This window comes from Hipposideros armiger, unplaced genomic scaffold, assembly GCF_001890085.2.
Source record: "Hipposideros armiger isolate ML-2016 unplaced genomic scaffold, ASM189008v1 scaffold_348, whole genome shotgun sequence".
NCBI classification, from domain to species: Eukaryota; Metazoa; Chordata; class Mammalia; order Chiroptera; family Hipposideridae; genus Hipposideros; species Hipposideros armiger.
This window is the reverse complement of record NW_017731698.1, coordinates 1,172,660-1,184,749: the sequence shown is the minus strand read 5'-3', so window position 1 is coordinate 1,184,749 and position 12,090 is coordinate 1,172,660. Positions and strand designations below refer to the sequence as shown.

At 38.8% G+C, this 12,090-nt stretch overlaps 2 protein-coding genes across 2 annotated transcripts in view; both read right to left on the bottom strand.

Moving 5' to 3' along the window:
• POC1B (POC1 centriolar protein B) overlaps positions 1–12,090 on the bottom strand; it is a 102,340-nt gene that overhangs the window by 35,629 nt on the left and 54,621 nt on the right. Inside the window, exons 9-10 of the mRNA XM_019661438.1 lie at positions 11,422–11,574; positions 2,277–2,357 (exon numbers count right to left, since the gene is read on the bottom strand). Of these exons, the coding sequence (XP_019516983.1) occupies positions 2,277–2,357; positions 11,422–11,574 (234 nt within the window). The remainder of the gene's footprint in view (positions 1–2,276; positions 2,358–11,421; positions 11,575–12,090) is intronic.
• On the bottom strand, positions 9,089–9,532 carry LOC109392793 (60S ribosomal protein L34). The gene has a single exon (XM_019661442.1). The coding sequence runs from the start codon at positions 9,481–9,483 to the stop codon at positions 9,130–9,132; it is 354 nt and encodes a 117-aa protein (XP_019516987.1). The 5' UTR covers positions 9,484–9,532; the 3' UTR covers positions 9,089–9,129.

Sequence of the window (12,090 nt, the reverse complement as noted above, 5' to 3'; positions counted from 1 at the left end):
GAAAAAAGAAGGAAAAGATAAAATTGGAAGGATAGTATTTTAGAGATATTCTTTATGAAAATCTAAATGCTTTCTGAGCATCTATGCCCTAATGGAATATATAAAATCAGGAGTCTGTGTCTTGCCTAGAGACGAGCAGTAATCTTCCAGATTATAAAAGAATCTACCTAGATGGGACTTAAACCTAACTCCAAAGCAATTGGTAGCAAACAGGTTTTTGTTTTCCTGTGTTTCCTTGTTTGTTTTATTTTTTAATGTACCACTGAGCACACAACTCAAAGTAACAGTGGAATCTTCCTTTTAATGCTTACCTATTGGGTTGAACCACGGGGAATCACTGATGCTAGACCATTTAGCATACGAAATGGCAATTTCATATAATTTAACCTAATATTTTCCTTATGTGGATAATAACTGTAGTCATCAGTCTTATTATTCTGTTTTGTATCACAGCTGCAGATCTGTGATGTGTGTATTACACAGAATTGTCCTCTAGCAGTAGCACTCACACTGTATTCCTGAGGTAGGTCCTATAACGCAGACTAGGTGACTTTGGCGCCTCTGGTTTACTATCCAAGGACAGACACCCTGCTATCAGTTGTCAGGTGGTAGCTGTGCTCCCCTCCACAGCACACTGTCTGTTGAGAGCATCTGCACTCCTTAGGTCAGGAAGCCCTGCAAAGCTTGAAGGGTCCTGTCAAGGACAGTGAGTCTTAAAGTGTGGACCAAAGGGTTTTTGATAATCTGTGATCTTATCTAGGTCAGGGACACCCAATTTTAAGTCCACTGACAACCTCATAAGAAGGCAACACATCTCAAAACCACCTACTTTTCTCTCCTCTCACTACAGGGGCAAACCCCAACACACCAGAATTTGTAAATTTCAACAGCATGCCTTTTGAGTAATTCACTGCACATAAATATATTGCGCAACTACCAGAAGCCAAGCTCTGTGGCAAGAATTAGATGTCTAGTTAATGTTTAATGTCATAAGTAAGTTATTAATGCAGAAATGCTAGTAGGGTATTTTATAAACAGGAACACTGTAGGACACAAGACCACAGACCCCTTGAGGTACTAGTTGTCACCACCGATATCAAGTGTTTGTTTTCCTTTTTGGCCACGCATTAATAATTTACCCAAAGTATTTAACTATACTGACACCACCAGAGTAGTGTTGCCGAAGCCCGGGCCATCCCTCCCATTCGTTCTTATGACTCGTCTGCCCTGATTAGAATCCACGGCAAGGGTCTGCCTCACAAAGATTAAGAGACTTAAATGGAAAGGCTGAGACTCAATTTTTGAAGACTTTGGATACACAGAGTAAATAAATTATCTGTATGGGACTTTTATAAATAAAATTGCAAGTATTAGAAGTATTTCTTAATGTCTACATAATTCATCAGGAAGGATAAACAAAGGGAAATGACTGTTTTTCTTGTAGCTTCTAAGGAGAAGACCAGAAGTAAACTTAACACCTCGGAGAGGCAATTAACAAAGAAGGGAGGGCCGGCCGAGTGGCGCGATGGTTAAGAACTTGCTTGGGATGCCAGAGGGCCCCGGTTCGGATCCCACATACGAGGGCCAGTGACACTGCCCTCCACAGCTAAGATGCTGAACAACAGCTCAACCTGGAGCTGGGCTGCCGTGGGTCGCCGGCGACGGCGTGGGCTGCAGCCCCTGTGGCAGTGGGTTGCCATGGGCTACCGTGTGTAGCCAGCAGCCAGCGTGAGCGGCCAGCAGCCGCAGTGAGCGGCCGTCCAGAAGCCGGCGACTGATCTGCCTCACCCTGGAAGAGCGCAATGATGGTGCCAACTTGGGCCAGTGAAGCAACGTCCTCCACAACTAGACTGAAGAACAAAAGGACAGCAACTTGTCTGTTCCCCTTCCCCTAATTCCCCAGCACTGTTCCCATCCCCCCAATTCCCCAATAAAAAAAAAAAATTAAAAAAAAAACAAACAAAAAAAACAAAGAAGGGAGTCTGTTCTGTAACAGCAAGTGAAATGCCAGCTGAGTGGCACCTTGAGAGGAGAGGCAACAGTGAGTACGCGTGAGACTGAGCTCCAGGTCCTCCCGGAACTGATGCGGCGCCCCCTTGTGGCTCTTCAGACACTTTGTAAATATGACTTTTTGTACAAGGTTATTGCTATGCTAAATGTTAGGCTATTTAGAACCCACTTTTTATCTTCTATTTTACATACTTTTTAAGGAGAACAGATTGCGCCAAATAAGTATTTATTATTTAAATACTACTAAATGTCAAAAAAAAACTTACTGTGGGAGAATCAAAAGAAAGGACATCCACAACAGGGGGAGTAGAGGTCTGCAAATCCATTACCTCAAGCTTTGGATTAATCTGTATATATACATAAGGAAAGTTAATATTAGATTTTTATACCATAGGAAACCGGATGCCACTTGTAACAACTTAGAGGGTATTTCCTAAAATACTCTAAAATTAAAATATGTTGGTATATTCATTAACATGGATATAAACATTTACACAAAATATTAGTCCATCAACTCTATCAATGTATAAGAAAAATATCATCATGACCAAGCTGAATTTATTCCAGGAATAAAAAGTTGATTTTACATTAGAAAAGTCAGTATAATTCACCTATAAAGGGATTTAAAAAATAATAAAAATGACCCACCTCAAAAGATGCAGAAAAAAATCCTAGCCAGTTCATTAAGACAAGGAAATAAAAGGTGTTAAGATGTAAGAATTGGAACTGAAGAAATAAAATTGTCATTACAGATAATTGTCTATGGTAAAATTCCAAAAGAATCTACTGCTATATCATTAGAACTAATAAGAGGGTTTAGTAGATTGAAAATAAATATACAAAATCAGTTGCACATCTGCAATTCAATATAGTTAGAAAATGTAAATTTTAAAAAGATATCATTTACAACACCATAAAAAATTTAAATACATCAGGACAAACATACAAAGATGCGTATGGCCTTTTTATGGAAAAAAAGTATAAAACTCATGCCAGAACACTATAGAAGGCTTAACTAAATAGACAGCTATATGGTAAGGAGCTCAGATGTAGAGCTCTGTATGTATGGAAAATATAAAAGGGAAATAGTACCACAAATCAATAGAGAAAAGATGAGTTATAGTTTGGGAAACTGGCTCACTATATGGCTTGCTGCCTATTACTACATACAAAGGTGGACAGCAGATAATTGCAAAACCTAAGTGTTATGTCAAAATTATAAAGTTAATCAAAGTAACTGTATAAGAATACCTTTGTGACCCAGGGTTGAGATGGACATCTTAAACAAAAGCAAAACCATAAGGGAAAAAAATTTGATGCATCTGATCATACCAAAATTAAAAATTTTTATTTAACAATGGACACCACAAAGTTAACAATAAGATAATGGAACAGAAGGTGATAGTATGATGTCTAAAACTGAAAAGGACAAATATCTAAATGTGTAAGAAACATGGGGGCCAGCCGAGTGGCTCAGTTGGTTAAGAGTGCAAGCTCTGGGCAACAGGGTCGCCGGTTCGATTCCCACATTGGCCAGTAAGCTGAGCCCGAGCTGAGCTGCTGCTGAGATGCCAACAGGTGGCAGGATGGCTCGGCTGGTGAGAGCACGTGCTCCTAACAACAAGCTACACCCACCCGCAACTAAGATTTAACATGGCACCTTGAGCTGGGCAGCCGTGAGCTGCCAACAGGTGGCCAGATGGCGACTAGACTTGGAGCTGAGCTAGCTGTGCCCTCCACAACTAAGGCTGAAGGACAACAACTTGGCTGTTGCCCTTCCCCAATTCCCCAACACTGTTCCCCTCCCCCAATTTCCCAATAGTCTTTAAAAAAAGAAAAAAAAAAGAAATATGAATACCTCTAATGTGAAAAAGACAACAATCCCGAGAAAAAAAATTACAGAAAAGTAAAACTGATGATTAACCATCCAGTATATGAAGAGATTTTTAGAAACATTAGTGATTAGGAAAGAAGGGATTAAAGCAAAATATAACTTGATACCTACTAAACTGCAAAAACTGGAAAGCTCAATGGTTTGTAATGGCAAACCACCACCACCACCACCACCACCACCACCACCAAAACCCACAACCAGAAATACCCCCCAATTTAATAATAGTGGAATAAATACATAAATTGTAGGAATTACTACTGTGGTAAATTCACTGGAATCCTATACAGCAGTGAGAGGAATAAAATAAAACTATGTACAGCAGCCTATGGATGTATGAATTCAGAGTCCATATTTCTGAATCTCAGGATTTGAATGTTAAATAAAAAAGTAGGCTATAGGAGAATATAATCAGTATGATTTCATTCATATAAATTTTAAAACCATCCAAAACTAAATAATACCTAATAATCCTCAAACATATATAGTAAATAGTAAATAAAAAAGAAAAGCAAGAGAATAATTAACTAGAGTGGCAGCTACTTCTGAGGGAGGTTATTTCCGAATTTGAAAACAAAAAGCAAAAAACTGAAACCACATCATTACCAAATATTTATTAAACGTTATGAATAATAACAAATAAATTTCATCCATATGATATGAATGGTACCAACAATAAGCACAGTGCAGAACCTCAAGGAAGAAACTGACTGAGCTTAGTGAGAAAGGCTTCCTGTGGAGGAAACAGCTTAAGATGGCTGCTTTAAAGAAGGTTCAGAAAACAAAAACAAAAACAGAGACAGCGATAAGGTAAAAAGCATTCCTGAACAGAGGTGAATGCCAAGATGACTTCTGCATATAAGAGAGGTTGTCAAGGGTCAAGCTGTGAAGGGTGAAGGAATTTGGGAAGGCACAGAAAAAGTGGAGGCTAAAATGTGCTTTAGAAAGATTCATCTGACAGAGACATGTTGGGTACCAAGAATACAGCAGGGATTATAGGCAGGACACTACTGCAACAGGTTAGGTCTGTGGTGATAAGGACGGAGCCTGAGGTAAGAGCAGTTAAACGATTTTAAAAGCACTTATTGTGTTTGATGGGCATAGCTATAGTTTTGGAAATATTAAGAAACTTTTATAATTATCCAGCCAATTGTGTTAGAAGTGGAGGTTTACGTGCCTAGTAATCTCCATGCTACAGTAAAGAGATTAAAACTGTGCAGGGTGGGAATGGGGGCATATTTGCTCAGCCTGCCAACACCTTGTTCCTTTCTTGTCCACAGAGCCGAACACACAGCCCCCTCCTATCAACTCTGAGTCCAGAGGTAAGGCAAAGATAAGAAACCTGAGGATGACCTACTTTCCTTTCAATCTACTAACTGTCCAAAGAGACCGCTTGCAGACATTTTATTCTCTTTTATCTACTGCCACCTAGTGGAGAAATGAAGTTGTTTACCTGTGAAAAATACAACCTGGTTTTACAACCTGCAATTGGAACTGCTGAAAAACATCGAAATCACACGGATATAAGTGATCAGCATCTCTCATAGAGAAATCCTTGAACTTCTACAAGTTGGAAAACTGTTGATGTAACAGTATGTGACTGTATTGCAGCACAAGTTGCTGCTGCATACATTAAAAGAAGCAGGAAACTCTTACTAAGTAAAAGTTTAGTCTTCTCCATAAAGAAAATATGCTGAGGGGATGACACTCACAATTAAGTTCTTTGCTAGCTAACCTCCAGAAATACTAACAGTACCTTCCAGCTATCCATTTTTATTGACAAGAACCCTTCAATAACTACAGTTGTCTTGAAACGGAGTGGATTGCCTTATGAGATGCTGAGATCTCCATCTCTGAACACAGCACATCATTGAGGAATTCACACCTGAGGGAGAGGTTAGTCGGCAGGACGTCACAGGAACCATTCCACTCTGAGGTTCTCTGTAGTCATCACATTTTAGTAGTCCATGAACACAAGCACCACTACTAACAAATTCTGAAGGGCAAGAAATCCATGGTGTTCCCTATCACATACTCTAAAGATAGTACAATGTTCAGCACATACATGCTTAATATCTGTTAACAAGGGAAATTTAATTTTGAATATACTCAAGCATTACATCAAAATGGTTAAAATTACAGAATGGAGGGCCGGCCGAGTGGCATGTTGGTTAAGAGTTGGCTTGGGACGCCAGCACTGAGCAGCTGGGCCCCGGTTCGGACCCCACATGAGGGCCAGTGACGCTGCGCCCTGTACAGCTAAGATCAGGTGAACAACAGCTGGACCTGGAGCTGGGCTGCCGTGAGTTGCTGGCGATGGCATAGGCTGCAATGGGGCTGGTCGGCAACAGGCGTGAGCTTTTGTGAGCAGCCGTCCAATGGCTGGCGAGCGACTGCCTCACCGGGGAACAGTGCAATATACTAACATGGGCCAGTGAAGCGACGTCCTCCACAACTAGACTGAAGGACAAAAGGACAGCAACTTGTCTGTTCCCCTTCCCTGAATCCCCCAACACTGTTCCCCTCCCCAATTCCCCAATAAAATCTTTAAAAAAAAAAGTACAGAATGGAACCAGAGTGCCTGGGTTGAAATTCTAGTGTTGCCATTTACTAGCTTTAAGATTTAATTTGCATGTGCCTCAGTTTCTCATGGGATAAAAATTGGTACCACTTCATAGAGTTTTTAGGAAGATTAAATGACTTAATTTATGTAAAACAATTAAAGTAATGTTGTATGTGTTAGGTATTATTATTATTATTACTACTATTATCATGTAAATCACTAAAGGACATTTATTGAGGCCCAAAACAATAAAGACATATACCACAGCCAGATCCAAAATACAAAATTGGCAGAGAAGTGGTCATTTTCAAAATAATAAATTGTAATGTTCTCAATCTTTACAGAAGATTGAGATAAAAACCCAATCTTCAACTTAAAGTCTTAAATTGATTATAGTTTTCAACAATGAATCAGGGCCAGACTATCACAAAATATTATTATATAAATATTTGGTTAAGTTAAAGGAAGTTTTCCTTCCTACTAAATATCATGCAGGATTTCCTATGCAATTTATGAGTTAAGGCATCTCAAATGGCCATGATAAAACTAAAAACCATTACAACAATTATTTTATTAATAAATTATTTAAACTAACTAACCATAATAATCCCTTCCTACAATATTCTGCAACCCTCATAGAATAACTATTTTGATGCCTTCACCATCCTTTTGCATGATGATTCTGTTGTCTTCTTATCAAAATATGCACAAGAGTAGGGGGCTGCTCAGGGTACAAGTGCCACGTACTCACATTAAGTTCCTCCTGCAAAAGGAAAGTGTACTTTTGTCTGGGGACAGGACTGTGCCATGTAGCTCGTGACAGTCAGAAGATGAAGTCAGCAGGACTAGTGATGTGCCAGGGCAGACCATGGGGCGGGCTAAGACACACTACTTGAAAATTGGGCCTCTTTCCCACCAAAAAAAGAAAGAAGTTGTTCTCATGTTTTTAACTAAGATAGAAAGCCAAGGCGCTGCACAGGACCTGCTGTTAGATCAATAGAAAGGACACTAGGGGGTCTGTTTCACTCACTCAGCAGGGGAAGGATTTTATGCTTCAGACCTTCTTTCATGTGACCTCTCATCTCGTCTAAAAGCAACCTACTGTCACCCTGTCGATCCATGTAGGAATTAGTAATTTATATATTTAGCTAGCTGGTACCGCAGGGTCCCCACCTGTAAACAAGGGGAGTACTTGGGAATGGTGAATGGGTGGCTTCTGCGAAAGGCCAAAGTCTCACCCAGAAAACACTGAAAGGACACGATTCAAATGAGCTTCACAGAAAATACTGTAAAATGCAAATTACAGGAATGCTATGTTGCTTCAAACTCAGACATGAAATACCCATAGTTACTGCAAAAAGAGAGAGTTAATGAAATTAATTAGATCCTTTACCTGCTATTTATTCCACATCTTCTAATAATGCATTTTAATAATGAATTCCAACCTCGAAAAAAAGAAAGTTTTGCTAATTTTCATGTATTTCCAAAGTAACATATGTAAGCTGACTTTGCCTAAAGCTTTGGAAAAAATTCAATCCACAAAATTTGGTATTTCAAAGTAAAATTTACTTAATCTAAATGAATACAGCACAACTTCTAGTCTGAATCTTACTATTCTATTCTAAGTGCTATTTTTAAACTAATAGTTTTTGGCTCTATGAGGGACCCAGACATTAATATCAAAACTAATTTGATATTTAACAATTATTTATTCATCATATTAAATATGTTCTCTGTCCAGAAAACTTTACACTCCTGCTTTATAAGAGATTTAAAGAAAAATAAATTGAACAATTGGTTGTTCACATGTAGAATCCTATCACTTCTCTGGCATTTTACATCACAGGATATAAAGGCATTTTTACAAATATAAGTCATAGTATGTACTTAATTTAAGCAGCATGCGTGCTCACAGGTAATTTAAACTGGGTACACACAGGCTGACTTTCTTAGGGCCACAAACATAATTCAGTCACAATGCTCAACATTCTGTACAGTGTTAACTGAACTCTAATTCCAAGATGAAAAGTCAGTTTTTAATAGGTTTTTTAATTGTGTATGTGAAAAATTCGGTTGAGAGTGGCTTTTCCTGGCTTGGGTCATTTTGACCTAGCCATACAAAGCAACCCAGCTGGTTTAGTGTTTTCTGGTTGCACTGTCAGAACAGAGCTACAAGACAACCAGTTGACATTTTAAAGCAAGTCCAGCATTCTTAAATGGGCTGGGCCTGACAGTAAATCACAGAGAAGATAGCTTGAATGGTTTGAACCGCCAAGGCTGAGGTAGTGTGGTGCCGTGGAAATATCACTGAATGAGGAGTAAGGAGACCAGGGCTCAGGCTGCAGCTCTGCCATCCATCACTCCAGAAAGGTGGCTGAGAGGTTGCTAAGGCAGCAGAAACAACACTGAAGGTTAAGCTCAGCCAAGCCACAGAAATGCTAGCTAGAATCAAAACCACCGAGAGTCAAGAAAGCCAGCATGGGTCAAACAACAACAAAAACTTCAAATTAAAATATACTTCGCATATATTTTATGTGAATATACAGGGGGTGCCAAAAAAAAACTGTATACATGTGACTTGTATTCATCTTTTGTTATTGGTATATATATATATATATTTTTAAGCCTTTTAATTGTGTTTATTATTCAAAAAAGCTTCATTTTTTTATTTAGCTTTCTGACTCTGTGCTTGTGCCTTCAACACTTTCACAACAATTTTCTGCTCCTCAATAAGGAAAGCACGCTTGATCCTGTCACGGACACACTTAGCACACATGGATCCCCCATAGGCCCTGCTGACGTGCTTTTTCGTTTTAGACAACCTCATTAGAACTTTAGGTCTCACAGCACGAACTCCACGGAGTCGGCCTGGGCACACGCCACATGCAGACTTTGGTGCTTTCCCAACCTTCTTGGTATAAAGGTAAACAATTCTATTCCCAGGGGTTCGGGACAGCCTAGTTTTGTTGGAAGCTGTATTGTAGGAGAGCCTCCTACGGTATGTCAAACGCTGGACCATTCTGAATGCCTTTAGACACGGTTCCCGGAAGAGGAAAAGCGTTATTGGTATATATTGAATATTACAATTTTAATACAGTTTTTTCCTTTCTTAAAATGTGTACACATTTTTTTGGCACTCTGTACATGATCACAGGGGATCAAAAATACATCTATCATTGTAGAAACTGAAACACAAATGTGATGAACCTCAAACAAATTACATTATATTCTTTCTTTCAAAGAAATAAAAGGGAAAAATTATAATAATTAGCATGATTAAGTAGTAAAGCATAAAGGTAAATACTTTATTCTGAAGAACTAGAAAGATGGTTTGAAGTTGGACTGGACCAAAATTATAGCAAAGGACTGGAAATAAACATTACCAAGGAAAAACTAGGGCAGAAATAACAAAATATTCCCAGATTAAACAAAATCTAGAAAATAGCCCCCAAAAACTTAAGTTTCAAAAACTTACACACACACACACACACACACACACACACACACACACACACACACACACACACCAAACTTGAGACTAACAGAAATACCTGAGATAGAAAAGACCAAGATTAAGGAAACCAAAATTAAAAAAATGATTAGGGGGTGGGGGCCTTCCACACAAGACCATGGAAGCAGGTATGAACAGTGCATGAGGTGACTGTGAATTGCCACTCAGGAATGAGTCTTAAGAACTCAAAATATTCAGCCATAAAAAAGAATGAAATCTTACCATGTGAGACCTACAGGGTAGTATGCTAAGTGAAATAAGTCAGATTGAGAAAGACAAATACCATATGACCTCACCTTATATGTGGAATCTAAAGAACAATAAACAAACAAAACAGAAACAGACTCATAGATACAGAGAATAAATTGATCATTGTCAGAGGGGAAAGGGGTTAGGGGGATGGGTGAAAAAGGTGAAGGGATTAAGAAATACAAATTGGTACTTACAAAATAGTCATGGGGATGTAAAGTTCCTATATACAGGAAATATAGTCAATAATATGCTAATAACTATGTATATAGTGCCTGGTGGGTAATAGACTAATTAGGGGGATCACTGCATAAATCATATAAATGCCTAATCACTGAGCTGTACAACTAAAACTAATATAAAGTAATATTGAATGTCAACTGCAACTAAAAAAAACAAATAATTTTTAGAAAGAACTCTAACTACTCTAAAAGCAAAGAAAGGCTTTGTAAATGCTGAAAAAAAAATTCAGATGAACAGGAAATAATGATTAGGTATCAACTCTTGGGGGAAAAAGGGGCTTAAGGAGAATCATGCAAAATGGAAAGAAACAGAGTAATACCTGCTAAGTACCCAGCAAAGATGAATATTTTCTTTGAGGAGAGTAGGATATTTAAATCTACAGGACCTAAGGGAATTTGTCAACAAAAACACACAGCTAAATAGATAATTATATATTTGAAAATAGATGTAAGCAGATAGTAAAATGGTCTTAATTATTAGGTTTAATGCTCAAATCTTTTCTTTTTACATTCATATGATTTTTTTTCTTTGCTATAAATTAAAGGGCTTGAAGATACTTATTTCAAGAACTGTTATAAAAATTCTTGTCCCTGATCTCTGTTCTCATGAAACATCACATGAGCTCCCTAAACCTATCTAAAACATTAAGCTTGTTCAGGCTTCACAGTCACAAATCTAAGGGGCCTTAGATTTGATTCTTCATTTCCTATTACTATCAACACAATTTTAAAGTTTCATTCCTAAGCCTTCAAGAAACAAATATGAAAGGATTTAGAACAATGATGCCCTACCACATTTATAATTTTTATTAGTGAAAATAATTGTTTCTTGAAGTGCTGTTTTAAGGCAGGACTAGATTTTATACAATTCAGCATAATTTCAAGCATCTAGTTGACCAGTAGTCCCAAAATGTACACTTACAAATAGTAGCTCCAATATGTACAAAGTACTCACTTCAATGGTCTCAGGTTTTCTCTCGTGGGGATGTGATGTTCTCGGGTAGATATCAAGAAGATGTGGTGACGAATCAAAATGTAATCTTTTGAGATTTCTTTTAACAACATCTTTACAACTGAGTCCATCAAAGTTAGTCCTCCATAATAAAACCTATTTTAAAAAATGAACCACATTGGCAGTTATTGACTTGCATGTATAAGCAATAGAACTGATTTTTAAAAAAATGAATCTACAGGGCTGGCCAAGTGGTGCGTTGGTTAGGAGTTGGCTTGGGACTCCAGCTCTGAGCAGCAAGGCCCCAGTTCGGATCCCACATGAGGGCAGTGACACTGAACTCTCTACTGTTAAGATGGTGAACAACAGCTCGACCTGAGCTGGGCTGCCATGAGTCACCGGCGACGGCCTAGGCTGCAGAGAAGCTGCAGTGGGCTGCCATAAGCTACCGTGAGTGGCTGGCAGCCGGTGTGAGCGGCCGGCAGCCAGTGTGAGCTGCTAAGAGCCACCATGAGCAGCTGTCCAATGGCTGGCGACCAATCTGCCTCCCCCGGGAAGAGTGCAATAATAATACCAATGTGAAGCAACGTCCTCCACAACTAGACTGAAGAACAAAAGGACAGCAACTTGTCTGTTCCCCTTCCCTGATTCCCCAATGCTGTTCCCCTCCCC